Below are 19,997 nucleotides of genomic sequence, written 5' to 3'. Positions count from 1 at the left end.
TGACACCCTCCAAGTACAGCTGGGTATCAGTAGATCTGGGTGTCAAGCGCTTAGTGATACATCAAAATATTTTAAGCACCAGGACTTTTCTCATGGTCATCTAAAAATTTAACTGCACAGGTGCTAAGTTCGAGCCCTGAGTCATGCGACAGGAGAGGAGAACCATGGTGAATGCCAAGGGCTCACTTTAAGCACATTGGAGTCTTCCTGGCAAGAATAAGCAGTACCAGTCCAAAACGTCCCCCTCACAGCTTAGCCTAGTTTCACATTGCTACAATAGTCAGAAGTTTCTCATGCTTAACCAAAACAAAAGACCAAGTAGAGGTTGAGATTTACTACTTAGCAGTAGCTGTCATCATCAGGTATGGGCAATCATCAACCAAAACCCAGAGCATCTCTTGCTTGGTTGCATTTCTTTGTCTGAAGTCAAACTAGAGGTGGTGATTGGTGGAAGCGGCACAGGCATTTGTGAATGCCAACTACAATCAGAGGCATTTTGGGGATTACAGGACAGATGCCATATATTGCTTAAGAGCTGATAAATGTCTTCTTGAGTGTTGAAACCCATGGTTAATCTTATCCTTGAAGTAGGATTTTTTCAAGTTCAGTATTTGTGTCTTGTATGAGGTTTAGTGTATTTTTTTTTTACTGCTTCCCTCTGGACTAGGGTCCAGAGGGAAGCAGAGCACTGAGCATTACGGAGACATGGATGGAAAGATACATTTTTAGACAAAGCACATTGTAAGGGGAGGAAAGATCTAGATCTTTTATTAATTGAAGGCGGAATGTAGACCCAATCTTAAGATGCAGCAGGAGCATTTTCCAGATTTTAAGGACATTAAATGAAATTGTCTGCCTCTGAGCCTTTTCTTTGATGCCCTTCCAGATAGCCAACTACATCATAGCACAGCTAAATGCTTCTTTGAGCTTCAAGGCTATTTGGACGTTTTAGGCATTGACGAATCTCAAATATTTTCAAGTTGTCTGCAGACAAGTTGTTTGTGAATATCCTGGAGCTTAGTTATTGGGTTTCAACAGTTTCTGCTGTGGGGGCTGGCTGCATCCAGCTGGTGACTTGTGTTGTTCAATAATAGGTTTGGGAGTCATGGTGCCAAGAGTGACAATACTGGGAATTAGGGTCAGCCGAATGCTCGGGATATCTACTGAACTTCAGGAAAACACGGGGGCATGGATGAAGAGATACTATGGTTATCATTAAATTGAATGAAGGGGAAGACATATTGCAGGACAGAAGGTAGGAAAGACTCAGCTTTTAAGAAACTTTCCAGGTGGCATTTGAAATAACCCAAAAATTCATGAATAATTAAAGGCGGAAAGAGCACAATGTCTTTATGGTTACTTGTTACCCACCGCTTGACAACTAAATGAGTTCACAATCTGAAATGGAAAAGGCTGGAAAATGATACACACTGCTGATGTTATGTTTGACTGTTTTCACTCGACAAAAGAAATATTCAAAAAGAGATTGGTTTTGGAGATTACTGGCTTTAGAGAAATGAAGAGGATCCTATGGCCAGTGCCGTCCAACGTGTTTAGACAAAGGTAGGACATTGAGCTTTTGGGATTGGAGCCTGGATAGTTGATGTTCTAGAGAAATGAAGATGCCCTAGTGTTGAAGGTCATGTAATTGTTTTGTACGATTCCAAGGAATATTAGAGTCACCCTTTTAGACAAAACTGGAAAAGAGAGACCAATCAAGACAGTGGAATGACTGTCATTACTCTGTGGGCACCAATTGGAAACAGAGAAATTAATGTATATTCATGAACTGAGTCAGATGTAGTAAGATTCAAGTGAATTTGAAAGGGGGAGGCGATACTAGTCAGGCAAATTTTAGAGAAAATAAGGGGAAACTAAAACTACCTCCTTATTTCAAATGCCGGACCCAGTGACCATTCTTTAAATTATCAGACATTAGGATGGCATATATGTGGTTTGAAGATGGAGGGCAGTCATTTTTTGGACAGGAAGAGGAAGTTGAGGCTGTTGTTGTGGATGAGGTCTACACAGGTTCAATGCTGTGCGCCAAGGAAGAGTGCAGCGAGTTTGGATCAGGGAGCATTTCATCAGGGAGGTCTAGATGAACAGGGGTGCAGTGAGAGCCAGGTGCGACAGCGAGAATCCATATGTGTTAACTCATACGCACTGATGTCAAACAGCAACTTTCCAAATTAATAATCAATGCTTCATATTAAAAAAAGCATTTGCTATGCAATAGGTCTCACATTCATTAAATGCTGAGCTATTGGCTTTGCAAATGTAAAAGAAATGACGCGTTTGCCTGTCTTTGTTTTTTATTTATTGACTTTCGTAGCAATGGCGACACGCCGGGCTTTAGCTTTAGATGTTTAAAGCTACAGAAGTGAATAAATAGTGGGGAAAAAAGGTGGTCGCACAACCGCCCCCCCCCCTTTTTTTTAAATTCCTGGGATCTTTTGTATCACCGTTTGGCTGTTTCACAAGCTTACGGCTCAAATATACTGAATTTTGACTGATGTACTGGGGAATGTAGGTGGAGATGAAACCCCAACAAGAATCGTCAAAGGAAGCACAAACCTGATGTTACAACACTAACAGGAAGGGACAGGAGTAAAAGAACAGGCTGACACTGCTGCAATGGAACAAAGTGAAAAGTACACAAGTAGAGGGGGAGAAGAGATGATGCGCCTTACGTGACTTCCCTACTGAGTAAATGGATGGCAAATTAAGGTCTTGTGGGGGGATCGCAGTGGGAGCAAAGAAGGTTGAGCAAGTCCAAGATCTGACCTACCATTGGCACAGTTGGTTGATAAACACTGCCTTTCAGTGGTTTTCAGTCTGGGTGCTGGACGTGACGAATGCTACTTTATTGAACTGGCCAAATCCTACTGAACTAGATGAACAGCTCGGTCACGGATGACCCACCCTACAAAAAGCAGCAAATAAAACAAGGCAGGTGAAAGGGTGCTGTGGCAGTGCCAACAGATCACAGGTGCCAATCACCACGAACTGTTGTGGAGAGTAATTTCTGTGCACACTTAGCGGAGAGTCATGAAATCGATAGCCTAAGGTGAAACGCTCTCTGTACCAAGCCAAAAATATTTGAGAAGAAAAAGGAAGATGGCGCAAGCAGAATCAAGCAAACCACTTTGCACCCATACTCCTAACCTCAGACGACCTAAACAACACGGTGAAAAGCCATGATTGAAGATTCTTCTGCTTTGACTGAAAGTCATTCACTTTTTTATTTGCCTTAAACGGTTGCTTTATTTATTTTTTCAGGTGGGTAACAAATTAGCTACTGTTGGCCTCAAAAGGAAAACAACGAGGTCATGGTTTTAAGTGGGGGTTGTGCAGGTGAAACAGCGGTATTCTGCTGTCTAAACGGCACACACTGCGGTTTTTCTGCGCATTGTTATACAATTAGCACTGCATGTTGGGCACTGTCCACTTGCATGGCTCGTTGGGGTGTAATCTGACTAGTGTTTAGACTTTGTCTTGGTCTGAAGGCATGCACAGAAGGAAGGGTGTGGTGATGTACTGAGATCTGAACAGCCTTGAAAACCAAACAAGTCACTAGAGCTGGCTCTTGTCTGGTGATTACTAGTCGATGTCTTTTGAGAAAAAATGTTTAAGACTGTTGTCGTGAAAAGTAGCACAGCAATATATTCTGTGGAGCGATTTACATAGTTATGTGAAGTGCTTTAAATAGAAATTTAAGTACGGGTACTTACTGTTTAGAGTACTTGCTGTTCATGAGAAGTTGTGCAGCCCCCTTTTTTCTTTCTATTTACTATTGCAGCAATCGCAGCACCCCACGCTTTAGAAGTTTAAAGCTAAAGCGCGACATGCCGCCATTGCTATAAAAGTACATAAATGGAAAAGAAATGCAGCATCCTTTTCGCCTTGTTTTTTTATTTATTGACTTTTGTAGCAATGGCGGCATGCCGGGCTTTAGCTTTAGATGATTAAAGCTAAAGCTTGGTGTGTCTCTATTGCCACAAAAGTCAATGCAGTGCTGTGCAGGGGTTGGGGCATGCCGCAAGAAGGATAGCAGCAATGACGGGCGGAAGAAAGTGCAAGCGAGAAGCAACAGATGGGCAACCAAAAAAACAATTAGTGGTGTCCGTTGGGATGGAACCAAGCACACAAGGACATATGGACAGTATTGACAAACCAGAGTAAAGGAATTTAGAAAGGCAGGCAAACTAACCAACCAGATTCGCCGGATATGTTGAAAGTCCTTATCCTGAATACAGCATGTCTCGAAGAGACAGTGCTAGCGCTGCCTAGGCAAGACCTAAAAAAGGGTCTTTGATCAGAAAACAGCAGATGTTATTAACAACTACTTAAATATGGTGGAGATCTGATTTGACCAAGTACACCCTTTCCTGTACTAGCAACTTTCTAAATATTCAATAGTTACAGGCTGTCTGCACTTCTCTTTCAGTATGGCAATCTAAGGAACTTTTATTGTATACCATTATACCCTTTGCATACTGCTTTCAACCTTGGAGTAAATGAGAAGTGAGCAAGAAGCAGAGATGCAAACATACTTACCCACTGCACACCATGATGGCATCAAACTGATGTGTCACCCTGCCTCCTCGATCTCCCAGGTATCGCACAGTAACCTCCCATGCTGTTATGCCATCTGCGTCCCCTTCAGGTCTGGGTGCAGGTATCACATGCTCAACCAGCGTGCGGAACTAGAAGGTAAGATAACATTCAGGGATGGCTTTACGCATAAACCATTCACACTTGGGAGAGATTGTTGTGTCAGAGCATACTGAAGCCAAACAGGGAAACGTGAAAAAACTTTGTGATACAGTCAATACAAGTCTTCAGTCAACTAGTCATACCCTGCTCTGTACATTTGGGAGAGCTACCCTGAGGGCATTACATGAACAGACAGGGAGCATTCACCCCAAGTCCTGGTTATAGAGCCTCCATTTTGTCACCCAGGACCTTCCTAATACATACATGATGGAAGATAAGGCAAGTCCTTATTCATGATTGAAGGACAGAGAGGCATCCCAAAGCCTAACTTCTGCTACTAGTCCAGGAGGCATCCTTCTTATTGCACCACTGGATCACACAAATGCAGTCTACCTAACATCCAATGTTCCTAAAAATGGATAGGTTAGCCTATTAACAGAAAGTATCAGAGTGGCAAAATAGAGGAAGAACTATGTTAACGAACATCGCAATTCAAGAATGGCTATCATGGTACCCAAGATAAAGAGATCAAAGCTGAGAATGGTAAACAGTGAAGTTGAAAAAAGTATAAAAATGACATAAGTCCTTGAAGGCAAATCATAGCCACAGAAGTAACACTATTTAAGAGTCTATTATGGGAGTTGTATGGGGTGTGAGGGTTCTCTGGTTGGTATATTAGAAATCTAGTAAGCCGGGGCTTATGACCAACTTAATGAAATCAAAGTGGTGAAAGGTAGTGGTAGGTGTTGAAAGAATGTAGCAGGATACAATCCAGCACCATACATTCAAATAAGAAGCTTCCTGGAAGTCAGCCACTGGTGCAGTGCATGATATCCACACAGCACACCCCATAAGTGCTGCTAAGTATTGGAGAAATAACAAATCTCACAGACCAGTATGGCTAGCAACCCACCTACATGTGAAGCAGCCATGTATTTTAGTAGAGTCTTAATATACTGGCACAACAGAGAAGACTGATCATCTCAGGGGCCGTGCATGGAGAAGAGCTAGTTTTGTGTTACTCATCTTTGTTGGTGGTTCTCACTAGTTTATTGTTCATCTCATCAGACTCATCTTTGGTTACCAAAACGTTGTATACCACACTGTGTTTACCATCGTCTGCCAATTTATAAACTATACCCTTTTTTCTGTGTAAACCAGCAGAATGTATATTCAAGGGGGAGAAGGGAGGGTCCATAAAATGACCTGTCAAATGGACAGTAATTAGGCAGATCGTAAATTGCGATTCCCTGTGAAAGGCTGCAAATGCAAGGATGGTGGCCTGCAAGGCACTGTAAACCACCATTCTTGCATTTGCTTTTCCAATTGGGCACACAGGAGGACAAATTGGGCAGGAATGATCACGTTCCTAGAAGCTTTGATATTGTCTCTACCGCCTTATATCTTTCCCGTTTGTAGATAATGGTACAGTTGGAGATGACTCACTAGGAGATTTGGGTGACTGCTATGATGCAGGCAAGTCCTGGTACCAAACCCTGACAATAAGCGCCACCAGTAAGACAAACCTGCAGGACAGCAGGATTAACACCTTAAGATACGCTGGGCCCAGAGGATATATACACCATCCTCGTTCAACAGAATGAATCTCAGCAGAAGCAGCCCAGTATGAATCTAGTCATCTGGAGAAACTTCTGGATAAGGCAGTCAGAGGATGTCTTAGGGCTGAATGCCCCCGCAAGCCACTTGAAGCCAATTTGGAGGCAATGGCAATATAGGCTACAGAAGGCCACATTCCCGCAGAGTTTATCATGGACTCAAAGAAAGGCGCTGACAGGTCTCGGTACGTTTGCCAGGACACGCTGCTGAATGTTTCAGGCCTTTGACCAAGATCCTCAATATGGCTGAGGAGGCAGACCCCTGTTGGGTTTGTCTCTTTATGGAACTTGAAGGGAGCATAGAATGTAGAAGATTGAGGGTCAGTGGGGGTCTAAGACAGCGGTGGAAGGCAGAGAGAGGAGGGTTGTAATGCAGAGGGATGTGCTGGAGGCATTCCTCTTGTATTGAATGTAAGGAATTAAACTTATACCTGTGTACCTTGGTTAGGAGTTGCACCTTAATTTTATTGGCGACAAGTGGGTGCCGGATCATCGTTTGCCACCAGTTTTCCAGGACAGCTGATTCTAATGGAGCTGCAGATTGCAATCTACTCGCCCAGGCTCAGAGGCTATAAGTGGGATCAGCAATGTTGAAGACAAAGAATAATGCTGTATGGCATTGTATCATACGCGGAGGCGGAGTCCATTCTGCACAGCATCGCAAAAAACTAGTGTGAAGCCGCATTGCACATGCCTTCTCTGCTACTTGCACAAGAACCTTCTTCGCGAGTATGCGCGGTTGTATTTTTGCAGAGTCGGCAGGCCCTCTGTAGGCCAGACAATGCAATTAAGCGTTCCACACCACCAAAAGTGGCGGCCATCTTAATTTGGGAAAATTCATGTAAGCTTTTTCATGCAGGGTCATACAGCATGTGTACCATATTGCATTGGGCAATTTTGCAAGTCATTCAAGAAGAAATGTGGCAAAAGCTTGACTTTTGTTATGAAACTGCTGACAGCTGTGGGAACTGTGCCAAAGGTTTACCTTGCATTTTAACTAACTTGGTTTCAATTTCATTCATTTTTATATATTTTAGTAACATTTTCTCACATGTATTTCTCCATTATGAGTGAGGAGCCGAGACCCTGGACCTCATTTGTAACTCTGGAGGGAGCGCTCCATTTCAAAAGAATGCCCTTCGGGCTTGCATCTGCTTTGTTGGTGTTTCAAAGACTTATGAAGGATATTTTCAAAGATTGTAAGGGCATCCGATACTTCCAGGATGACTTACCGATTTGTGGTCAGAATCTTCAACCGCATAATAGGCGTTTGGACAGGGTGTTGCATATTCTGCTGGGAAAAGGAGTAACTTTGAGGGGAGGCAAGTGCAAATTTGAACAGTCTGGGGAAGACTACTTAGGACACCAGATATCCAAAGAGGCTATCGGTCCCAAGGTGAAGTTGCTTAAAGCTATAGAGGAAGCTTCCATTCCAGATAATAAAGATCAGCTGAGATCCTTCCTGGGGTTGGCTGAGTAAACTTCAAATGTATTCCCAATTTTTCTAACAAAACCAGTCCCCTCAGGAATGTATTAAAGAAGGGTGCCTCATTTTTGGGGAGTGAGGAGTGCCAATTTGCTTCTGACAAAGTATGTTCTGACATTGTATCAGCAGTTCTTTTGAAGTTATTTGATCCAATAGATAGTAGTATCATAGTTACCGATGCCAGCAACTATGGGTTGGTTGCGATTCTCATGCACAGGAGAGGTAATGGTACAGAGGATGTTGTTGCTTTCACTTTCAGAGCACTCAGGGGTGTGGGGCATACTTACTCAACCATAGAAAAGGAAGCCTTGGCACTCTGGTGGGGAACTCATCATTTACGTACATATGTGTGCGGAGTTTCTTTTCTGTTAATGGCTCACAAACCTCTGATTGGATTAAATTATTCAGCACAAAGAAGAGGCGGCAAGGCTTGCCAAGAGGAAACATCGTTTGCAGGAATTAATTACATAGAGTATGTTCCTGGTAAGATGGTGGTGGTGATGGATGATAGTTAAACTGTGTGTTTAGCAAATTTCACCAACAATGTTTAGAGCAGGGGTTTGGAGCAGAGTGAATGGAGGGAGAGCTTCACAAACATCATCTTTACAGTGAAGTTATGAAGTGGGGCACACTTCATGACTTGGGTGGCCCAACACAAAGAAACAAGATGAGAAATTCACTCCATATGGGCATGTGGCCACAGAATTAACAAGTGAAGATGGACTGCTACATAGGGTGGGACACCTGGTGGCACCTACAAGTTTGAGATGAAGATTTTGGAAGTGTCACATTGTAATAAGAGCAACAAAGCATAGAGTGCGAGAGGATTTTTGGTGGCCAGGGTTAGACAGAGCTGTGAAGTGTTTTGTGATAGACTGTAGTCCATGTGTCATAAGTGATACCTTGTCTGAAAGTGGCATTGGACATAGCTGGCCCCATAAAAAGTTTGGGATAGAATTCCGAGTTCGCAATTGGGCTCATGGACTATATGTCAAAATGGCCGGAAAATGGATTTGTGAGTGTGTCACCTCCTCTTCGGTCACTCAAGTCAAGTCATAAGCTTTTATTCGATTTGAGAAATACAAATCATACAAGCATAAAACATCTAAAAACAATTCATTGCATACGTAATTATTCTAAAAACAAAGTGACTCAAATGAACTCGGAAGTAATTCATAAAAGAAGAAGGGAACATACACTGGCGTACACTGGACAACAATGCATAGTTAAAGGTAAAATATGGAGCTAAAAAGCTAAAAAAGAGGTCATGCATGTACAGACAGGGATAAATATAATTATCACACAAAGTGCTTTTCCTGGCAGCTGTACATTTTAAAGCAAAGGTTCCAATATGGCTCGGGCAAACACAGGGAGGTTAATTTCATGTGTAAACAAGGTAAAAGACCAAGCATTTACATGCAGTGGGCATACTACAAGATTAAAATACAATATACAGTTAAAAAAGACATTTATGTACAGACAGGAATGTATAAAGTTATAGCAGCACTATGCTCTTCCTGACAGCTGTACATTTCAAAATAAAAGTGGCAACAAAGAAACAGATATTATTATTATTATTATTATTAATAGTGTTTTGTTGAGCGCAAACAACCCGGAGGCCTCGTAGTGCTAGATATCCACGTTCTCTAGGGAAGATAGTAGCTCTAGAGCGCTCTTTGAAGATCGAATATTGTATTTTAAAAGGATGGGTTTTAGATACCTTACCCTTAAAAAGTGGTAAAATTTACAGAAAAGTAAAAAATGACAGCAGCTCTGGCGTGAGGTGTTGTCACACGGGCAGGGAGTCTCAGATCTTGTTTTCTGGTTTGGGAATGCGACAAGGTGGTGTACAATGCCCAACCTGACTCGGGTTAGTACAAATTGATGGGAGGGACGAGAAACATTCGAAAGGTAGGCTTGAAACCCCGGGGTTAAATTTAGTTCCTTATAGAACTTCACGGTGGCTAGCTTGCCATACACCTTATCTCGCCCTTTCTTTTTAAAATTTAAAAATGTTTGTTTAATTTCTTTTTTGGGGATTGCAACCGCCAGTTCGGGGTCAAGGAGAACATCAATTTCAAATAAAGTTTTATACCAGAAATGAATGTATTTCAACCACTGGATGCGTGATGAGTAATCCAATGCTATACAATCAAGAATAATCTCTTGAGTGAATCGAGTCTCTGGCTTAGCCCAAATAGAACGCCACAATAAGAGTGGCCGAACGGCTGCTAAGTCAGAAATAAACTCGATCCCTACCTCATCATGAATTAGTTGGACAGAGGCAGAAGGGGGACACATAACAGTCTCTTTAAAAACTTGTTTTCATCTTTTTGGAGCGAAGGGCCTTCAATATGACCCCACACACCCGCCCCGTACAATGCAGAAGAAACACAACGTATATTATATATATTAATCATATCTAAGATACTTCTCGATCCGAGCTTGGATGCAAATCGGAATATACTACTGGTAGTCCGGGAATGCGACACTTGTCGGCGCTCACCCTCTTGGCCGGAATTTCCCTTCTACCACTCTTGTTGGCGTCCGCAGGCCGGGGAAACTTGTGAGGCATACCGGCACTATAACAGCTCACTTCCTCGCACTTTGCGGGGATCAGATAGATTTAGTCGGGTCCGACATCTTGGGTTGGGTAGTGAGGCGAGGCACTCCGCGGCCATCTTGCGTAAGGCAAGAGGCTAGTAGGCGGTCCTCCGCTCAGCGTAATAGTATTTAGGATGGACAGACAGACGCGCAGCGCTCGCGCGCAGCGGGCGCGTCGTTGGCGCGCCGGAGTTGCGCTAGAGGTAAGCCCGTTTGCGCCCGTTCGCGCAACGGACGCGCTTAGGGCCGCTACCTCTGGCCCCTCTGGCTCACTCCGTATAGCCTACTCTCGGGCTGAGCTACTTAGACTCAGACCCAGTCAGAACCCGGTAAGGCAACCGGCCAATGCCTATGCTTCAACTACTAGGCAAATTTCCTGTGGGTTGCTTAACGTTAGATCCCTTTGCAAGCACCACACGGAAATTGCCTTTCTCATTGAATCAGAAAAACTCGATGTCCTTTTCCTCACAGAAACTTGGACTCGGGAAGACTGTGAGGTTGAACTGGGCCTAGCCTGCCCCTCAGGCTATAAAATCAGTCACACCCTGCGCACACTCAATCGAGGAGGGGGAATCGGGTTCATCCATAAAGACTCGCTGACCCTTTCCCAGCTGAAGATTCGAGAGGTGCCAGGATTTGAACTGATGGGATTCTCGGTCAAAAAGCAGGAGCTGACACTTTGCTCGGGCGTCCTGTGCTATCGTCCTCCAGGACCGGCACCTTCAATATCGCTCCTTATTGACCTGATCTACGAGATCTCCAGCTCCCACTCCAAGTTACTGATTCTTGGAGATTTTAACCTGTGGGCAGGCGGCTCACTGGACAATGCATTTTCCTCCCTTAGCCAAGCCTGCAAAGACATCAGCCTGGAACAGCTGGTGAATGCCACCACGCATCGGAAGGGTCATATCCTGGACTTAATATTTGCGGATCCACAATGGGTATCAATAGATGATATTAAGTGCCAGTTTTGGACAGACCACTTCCTGATTATGTTCTCTCTTTGCTTAGAGGACTACACCTTGCGGGAGGCTGGACTATCCCAAGCCAAGTTAGGGAGACCTTGGTCCCGAATACTCAACATCTCTCCAATTACCGAATATCTTAGGGAAGGACTTTAAGCTTGGCAGCTCAGCTGAAGAGAGCTACTCTCTCTTCTGCCAGTCCATCTCGAGCTCATTGGATAAGTTGGCACCCCTCCGGAAGTCTCGAGGGAGGGTGAACCGAGCTAGCCCTTGGTATACGAGCGAACTACGCCAGCTAAAACTTGGCTACAAACGCGCAGAAAGAGCGTGGAGGAAACAGTACTTAGATTCGGAGAAAACTGTGTTCCGGACCGCTTTACAAAAATATAAGGCACAGATCAACATGGCTAAAGCGGCTTATCTCGAATCCACCTTGAACCAGGCCCCAAACAAGGCACAGGCCCTCTTTAAGATCGTCAGAGACCTCGCCCACCCTATGTGTGCGGCCAACACCGTCCCCACATCGCAAGCTCTATGTGATTCGCTTGCTGATGCTTTCGAGGAGAAAATCTGTAAAATCCTGGAGGGTTTGCAGGATCCAGTCAATCCTACCACTGGTTTGGGAGCTCCGGAGGCGACGGCCAGTCGACCCCTGCAGAGGGTTTCTCACCTCTGTTTGAAAGCTCCGGCCACGCCTTCCAGTCGACCCCGACCAGAGGACCACGCACTCAGCCTGGGAGCTCCGGCGATAGAGTCCAGTCGACCCCAGCTGAGCAGCTTTCCCCTCCCCTCCCTGGAGGAGTTTGGCAGCCTGGCTCTCTCGATCTCATCTGGCTCGCCTCTTGACCCTCTCCCTCCAAAACTTTGGAGGGTGTTTCAGGAGGAACTTTTCCAGCCTTTGCACTCCATCTGCTGCCAGTCGTTTGAAACAGGGACTGTACCGGACTGCTGGAAGAAGGCAGTGGTATCTCCGCTCCTAAAAAAATCTACGCTTGACCCCGCTTGTCTTTCCAACTATCTGCCAATTTCCCTGCTTCCTTTTCCAGTTAAAATCATGGAAAAACTGGTCACCCGCACTCTGTCCGGCTTCTTAGAAGGCAACACCTGGTTGGATGAGACTCAATTCGGTTTCCGCCCAGCTCATGGGACGGAATCCGCGTTAGTGACCGTGTTAGACAATCTGCGGGCGCGAGTCGACAGTGGTCGGGCAGCCTTTCTGGTGCTGCTCGACATGTCGGCCACGTTCGACACGGTCAGCCATCCTACCTTGATCATGAGGCTGGAAGAGTGCGGGGTCAAAGATAAGGCCAGGGATTGGCTGATCTCTTATCTGGACAATCGTCAGCAACAGGTATCGCTCCCTCCCTTCAGCTCAGAGGAGCGGAGAGTAGGACAAGGAGTACCCCAGGGCTCAGCCATCAGCCCCATACTCTGTAATATTTACCTCCGCCCTCTGGTCCAGCTTATTAAATCAGTTGGGATCTCCGCATTTAATTATGCGGATGACACCCAGCTGGTCTTTTCACTGGAGGGACAGGATGCAGTACCATTGGAAACCTTCCACCGGTGCATGCAGGCTACAGCGGAATGGCTCCGATTGAACTCGCTGCAGTTTAATGGGACTAAGACAGAGGTCCTGTACTGTTCCAACGACCGAGTTCCCCGGGATCTCCCAGACGACTTCTGGCCTTCGTCATTCTCAGAGACGGTGTCAGCTGCACAATCGGCGCGCAACTTGGGTGTCATTTTCGGGCTCAACTTGCAGCTAGATCTGCACGTAAATAAGACCACCTCAACGTGCATGATGCTGATCCGCATGCTGCGCAAAGTTCTGCCCCTCCTCCCTGAGCAAGCCAGACCCGAAGTAGTGCGGAGTACCATCTTAAGTCGACTCGACTATTGTAACGCACTACTTCTGGAGGCCCCGATAACACTACTGGGCAAGCTACAAAGGGTGCAAAACATGGCTGCCAAACTCGCCCTCTCCTGCCCCTACCACAGCTCATCCACGGTAGCGCTACAGGAACTTCACTGGCTGCCGGTCCATCTACGCGTTTGCTACAAAGCAGCTTGCATTGTGTTCAGGGCTATCCATGGCCTGGGCCCGGTCCCCTTGCAGAAAATGTTCGCCTGGTACCTCCCACCCCGAGCCTTACGCTCCTCTTCATCCAGGTTACTTGTAGTACCGCATTTCCAGAGAGTGAGGATGGGCGGCCGATCGTTCAGAGTAGCGGCGGCCAAACTCTGGAACTCCCTGCCGATATCTCTAAGGAGTCTTGAGGATCTCTCAGCCTTTAGGAAGGCGTTAAAAACCTACCTTTTCCCCAGGACAGGCTAAGTCGCTGAAATTGTTGGTATCATCGTTCGAAGCGCCAGGATGCCCTTGGGGTGACAGGTCTGCGCTCTACAAATATACCACGATACGATACGATACGAGTCCGCATCATTTTCAGCCTGATGTTGTCGAACTCAGATGTCCATGACCCGTCGTTGGCGTAAGTAATTCCCAAATAACAAAATGATTTAACGTGTGTCATCCTGTCGCTATCCAAGAAAAAGCTGTGCTTCAGTTTATTTGCAGACTGCCCGCACAACATTACATAAGTCTTAGATTTGTTCACGCGGAGCCTCCTGTTTTGAATAAACAGCATGAATCTATCAATGAGTCGCTGTAACCCAATCTGAGTGCGGGATAAAAGAACAGCATCGTCCGCATATAGTAAGATTGGGACAGGTTTGCCTCCAATCAGGGGAGCATCTGCTGGGGTATCGGCCAAGATGCGATCAATATAATTAATAAAGAGGGAAAATAAAAGAGGGGCCAGTACGCATCCCTGGCGAATACCCCGTGAAACTTTGAGAACGGCGTACATTCTTCGGTCACTCAATTTCTACACAAGGTATTTGTAGGGGAAGGATACCATGCTGAGATTGTAACAGACAACGACACACAGGTGGTGTCAGAAGAAGTGGAATTATTATGAGATTCCCATGGTATTAAACACATAAAAACTTCCCTTTACTATCCTATGAGCAATGGTCTGGTAGAACGCGTCAACCGCACACTGAAGGACCAGTTGCAGCTGGCAACTGTCAACAACTTAAATTGTAAGGATGTGGTGGATGACATGTTGTGAGCATATAGGACAACCCCCAATAGCTCAACAGGGATCTCCTTCCTCCTGTTGCAGGGTAAAGTTCCTTGTTCTAAACTCAAGCATGAGAAGATGGTTCAGAATCATATTGATGATGCATGTTTGGTGGCGGTGTTGGACGTGAGGAAATAGGTACAGATGTATGGAGGTGTTAGCATGAAACCAGACCTTCATGATGTGAAAGTGGGAAGCTGGGTCAGGATCAAGACGCCAGGACATATTCTCAAGTACGATTCCAGATTTTCTGCACCCAGGCAGGTGGATAAGGTAACTACTACTACTATCCACACCAGTGATGGCAAGGTATGGAACAAGGATAATATTTCTATTGTTCCTGAAAGTAAGGCTGACCTTGTGCCAACTCATCTGAGGAAAACATCTGGGGATGAGTGTTCAAGGGAACCATGTGTAACCCGATCTAGAAATGAAAGGCTTGAACTGATTTGGCCCAAGGATTACATTATTGGGGTGTCTATCAGGCAAATTGTGACATAATGCATTATTTCTTTTTGTTATTGAGGTGTTTAGTCTAATCTTATATTTTGGCATCTATGTTTTATTCTTTGTTGTATTGAAACTCTTTGACTTTGAAAATAACTTTATTTGATTGAATTTACAATCATAAAAGTAAATCATACAGTACAACAACAGTTATTTACAACGTTTTGGTTTTCATATAGTAATTAGCTGCTATGTACAATAAGATATCAGTTTTAGCATAAAAGCATTTTTCTTTTTGTTGATATTAAAAGTAACAACAGTATAAAAATAATATTTACTGTGCAGACACCACAAGGTTAGACCGAATTTTGATGCAAGCTTTCAAATAATAAGCAACTGTTTTTGCAACATAGGGAGAGTCTAGACATTGTAGTGCCAGGAGGGCTGGTCTGCATCTTCTCAGTCCTAGTGTTCTAAGCAAAGGGACCAACCAACGTTTGCGGGGAGTTTCATAGAAAGTACAAAATAAAATTGCATGTAACATAGACTGAGGCGTACAGTCATCGCAGGGACATTTGGCCAGTTCACGTGACCAGTCTGAGGGCGTGGGGAATGAGACAAGGCGATAGAAAGAGTTAAACCTAAAACGAGTTAAAACATATCTATCGTAGTTGGACAAATAAAAAGACAGGTAGGGTTGCAGGCCGTATGAGGATTGGATCGACGTTAGATGGATCGTCGACTGCTTGATGATTTCAGAGCACTGGCGTAAAACCCTCAGATGCGAGACACATAGATTCTTTAAAGACTTTCTAGATATTGTCAAAAGTGAAATAGGGTTTATAAAAAACTCTGGACAGTTCAAATCATTCAAAAAATTAAATACGTACAACAGCCAGGGAATCTTTTTCCAATGGGTCAGGGTGAGGCAGTCAGTTATTAGCGACCGGGTTAGGAGACATTGCTCCTTGGTCCAGATACGGTGCCACAGGAGAATAGGCTGGTACCTTATGATGTCAGATAGGTAATCCCGGCCGAGTTCCATGTGGGTACCGTAGTTGGAAGCACTTCTAGGGAGAGCTAATACGTACTTCAGGAAGTCGTTTTCAACTACCTGGAGCTCATGGACAGGGGCATAGCCCCATACACCGGCTCCATAAGTAGCCACACTCACACATTTGGCTTGATAAATTTGCAATATTGCTGCAGGAGCGGGCTTGCCCAGTTTCCTTGAGAATGAGATTAGTGCAGATGTTGTACGCTGGAGCTGCGATTTTCTACTAGATATAGCAGGTTTCCACGACATTTGATGGTCAATGAGGATTCCTAAGTATGGATAGAACCTAGCGCTATCTAGTCTAGTATTCTCAATATAAATGGGCTTACATTTCTGGGCTTTCTTACCAATATGCATTACAAAGGTCTTTGATTTGTTAACTCTAAGACCGAGGGAGAGCATATATTGGCAGTACTTATTGAGTTGCAATTGGAGCTGGTTAGGTGTCCTTGCTAATATTACCGAATCATCGGCATAAAGAAGCGCTGGAATCGGGCGGGCTTTTATACAGGGGAGGTCCTTGTTCCCTATCAGCATTGCTTGTTCCAAGCCGTTGGTGTAGATGTTGAATAGGAATGGGGCAAGGACACACCCCTGTCTAACTCCTTTTGTGATTCCAAATGTATCCGTTAGCTCTCCGTTAATGCCGAACCTCACACAGGCTTTGGCATCCGAGTAAAGCTCGCGGAGAAACTTCAGGATTGGAGGGTCTACTCCCAGTTTGCTTAAGATCTCCCATAGCTTGGAGTGAATCACGCAATCGAATGCGGAGCTTAGATCCACATAGACCAAATAGAGTTTATCACCTTTAGCCCAAGCATATTTCCCCATAAGTAGAGTGAGATTAAGCGCCTGTTCCACCGTACCTAATCCCTCTTGGAACCCAAACTGGAGGTCTGTGATGATCTTATTCTCCTTCGCCCAGTCCTGGAGACGTTCCAGGAGGAGTCTCCCAGCAACCTTACCCAGCGAGTCCAAGAGGGAAATTGGTCGGTAGCATGCTGGATTGTCTCTATCTCCCTTCTTAAAGATAGGGAGAAGGACAGAGGTGGACCACGAGTCAATTAAGCCAACCTGTGAGACTGCTGACATAACTTGAGTTACTATTGGGGACCATAGTTCAAGGTTGTTCACAAAAATATCTAAGGGAACCCCATCAGAGGGGCCAGTACGCATCCCTGGCGAATACCCCGTGAAACTTTGAGAACGGCGTACATTCTTCGGTCACTCAATTTCTACACAAGGTATTTGTAGGGGAAGGATACCATGCTGAGATTGTAACAGACAACGACACACAGGTGGTGTCAGAAGAAGTGGAATTATTATGAGATTCCCATGGTATTAAACACATAAAAACTTCCCTTTACTATCCTATGAGCAATGGTCTGGTAGAACGCGTCAACCGCACACTGAAGGACCAGTTGCAGCTGGCAACTGTCAACAACTTAAATTGTAAGGATGTGGTGGATGACATGTTGTGAGCATATAGGACAACCCCCAATAGCTCAACAGGGATCTCCTTCCTCCTGTTGCAGGGTAAAGTTCCTTGTTCTAAACTCAAGCATGAGAAGATGGTTCAGAATCATATTGATGATGCATGTTTGGTGGCGGTGTTGGACGTGAGGAAATAGGTACAGATGTATGGAGGTGTTAGCATGAAACCAGACCTTCATGATGTGAAAGTGGGAAGCTGGGTCAGGATCAAGACGCCAGGACATATTCTCAAGTACGATTCCAGATTTTCTGCACCCAGGCAGGTGGATAAGGTAACTACTACTACTATCCACACCAGTGATGGCAAGGTATGGAACAAGGATAATATTTCTATTGTTCCTGAAAGTAAGGCTGACCTTGTGCCAACTCATCTGAGGAAAACATCTGGGGATGAGTGTTCAAGGGAACCATGTGTAACCCGATCTAGAAATGAAAGGCTTGAACTGATTTGGCCCAAGGATTACATTATTGGGGTGTCTATCAGGCAAATTGTGACATAATGCATTATTTCTTTTTGTTATTGAGGTGTTTAGTCTAATCTTATATTTTGGCATCTATGTTTTATTCTTTGTTGTATTGAAACTCACTTTATTATGGGGGAGGAGATTTGTCTCTTTATGGAACACGGAGGGGAGCATAGAATGTAGCAGGTTGAGGGTCCATGGGTTCTAGGACACCGGTTGGAAAGTAGCAAGACTAGGGTTGTAATGCTGAACGATGAGCTGGTGGCGTTCCTATTGTATTGAACTTAGCACAGAAAGTTATGTAAATGGAGAAGGACTGCCATTGGTTATTGTGAAACTATTACCCAGAGTTTTATGGGAAAGGTAGTGTTTATTCACTCATGTTGGCTTCTGTTGGAGAATAAGAAAAAGAAGGAAGGTATAATCCTTGCCTCTGTATCCTTAATAGAATATAAACTTGCTTTCAAGATCCCTGAAAATTGTTTTCTTCTTTTGTACTTAGTCTACTACTCCTTTGCTCATATAAAACTTTCCCTTTGCTGTCTTGATGGCAGAGCATGGAGACACACTCTAAAGGGAACTTGGTCTATTCTAGAACAGCTCTCACCATCATCTGTAGACTACTTTCTAAACCCTGACCCTGACAACTCGCATTATCCTGTGTTTTAACTATATTGAGTACATAGTGCTTGGAATAGGAGTCGCTTAAACAGAGTGCCTCCACCATCTCTTTTTTGTTCACTTATTGCTCCAACTCACGTCTTCTCTTGCTTATTTTGTCTTCTTCTTTCTTACAGATCTCTAAGCTCACTAACCAGCTTTGCTCCTATTCAACTCTGCTCAGAGATGGTGATAAATGGGAACTGGCTGGTCTCCGCAATGGAAACTCTGCAAGCAGATTTGGACCCTGTAAATGCAGGCCTGCATGTAAGTCCCAATTTCTGGGGACAAAAATCAGAACGGCCAGATTTAAATGAGGGTATCTAGACAGGAATGATTATTTCAAACCACACTGTTTCACCAAGACTAATTCCAGCCCATTGGTAATTCAGACAGGATAGATTTGTCTAAAATTAAACATACCACACACAGGTTGAAGAGGGGACTGACAACAGGTAATGCCATCTTAATGCCATCATTATGTCTACTTCGGCATTCTGTGGTACTATGCCCACTATACTCACTTGAATGTGTTCCTTGACCTTGAAGCGGTCCGCATAGCTCTCCAGGTAAGCCAAAACTTGAGAGTGGTGCAGGAAGGAGGGCAGGTTTGGTGGGAATGGGTGATCAGGGTAGGCCATGATTTCTTTAGGGAGGTTGGTCCTGTGGAGGAAAAAATATTTGAATTAAGAAGTTTCACCGTTCATCGATAGCGGGAAATGAACATCCATCTAGCGACCTACATAGAACTTGCAACAGTCTATACATAGACAACAAACACATACTGGATAGCAGAATGACCAGATAGCACAACATATCACAGAACACTCCTCACATTGCCCTGGTGAAACAGTAACAGCAACATGAAGTGACTTGCCCCAGAGTTGTCTAACCATCAGTAATTCATGAGTTACCACACTATACTCTAAGACATTTCTACAAGACCCAATGTTCAAATTTTTCAACTTTAATCTTCCATTAAGGTATGCCTTTTCATAGTATATCTGAAATAAAACAATATTAGTAATGGTAGCACTTAAATATTGTACAGTAGGAAAGGTACAGTGGCAGGGGAGCCAATGTCGTGCCAAGATGACCACAGTACTTCTGGGCTCCGGAGCAGCTCTACTCTCGGGCTGTATACAGAACAGGAGAGCAAGTAGAGGGACGAAGATTGCCCCTCCACCCAGAACGGAGTGAGTGGCATCCCAGGGGCCGAGTTCCATTTTCCTACCAAATGAAGCAATGGCCTTGCAACCCCATGTCCCCTCCCTGGACTGTGTACGGACAGTTGCGGCGGACTGCGCTGGGTAATAAGAGGTGGACAACTGGATGG

General features: G+C 44.6%; 1 protein-coding gene across 2 annotated transcripts in view; it reads right to left on the bottom strand.

Annotated features, from left to right (window-relative positions):
* Positions 1-19,997, bottom strand: part of LOC147678386 (uncharacterized) — a 138,551-nt gene that overhangs the window by 60,998 nt on the left and 57,556 nt on the right. For both annotated transcript variants that reach the window (XM_086945982.1, XM_086945981.1), the window contains exons 3-4: positions 19,186-19,324; positions 4,561-4,709 (exon numbers count right to left, since the gene is read on the bottom strand). In XM_086945982.1, the coding sequence (XP_086802108.1) occupies positions 4,561-4,709; positions 19,186-19,324 (288 nt within the window). The remainder of the gene's footprint in view (positions 1-4,560; positions 4,710-19,185; positions 19,325-19,997) is intronic.

This window comes from Lissotriton vulgaris, chromosome 12 (genome assembly GCF_964263255.1).
Source record: "Lissotriton vulgaris chromosome 12, aLisVul1.2, whole genome shotgun sequence".
NCBI classification, from domain to species: domain Eukaryota; kingdom Metazoa; phylum Chordata; class Amphibia; order Caudata; family Salamandridae; genus Lissotriton; species Lissotriton vulgaris.
The sequence above is the reverse complement of the archived record's forward strand: the minus strand, read 5'-3'. Positions and strand labels throughout refer to the sequence as shown.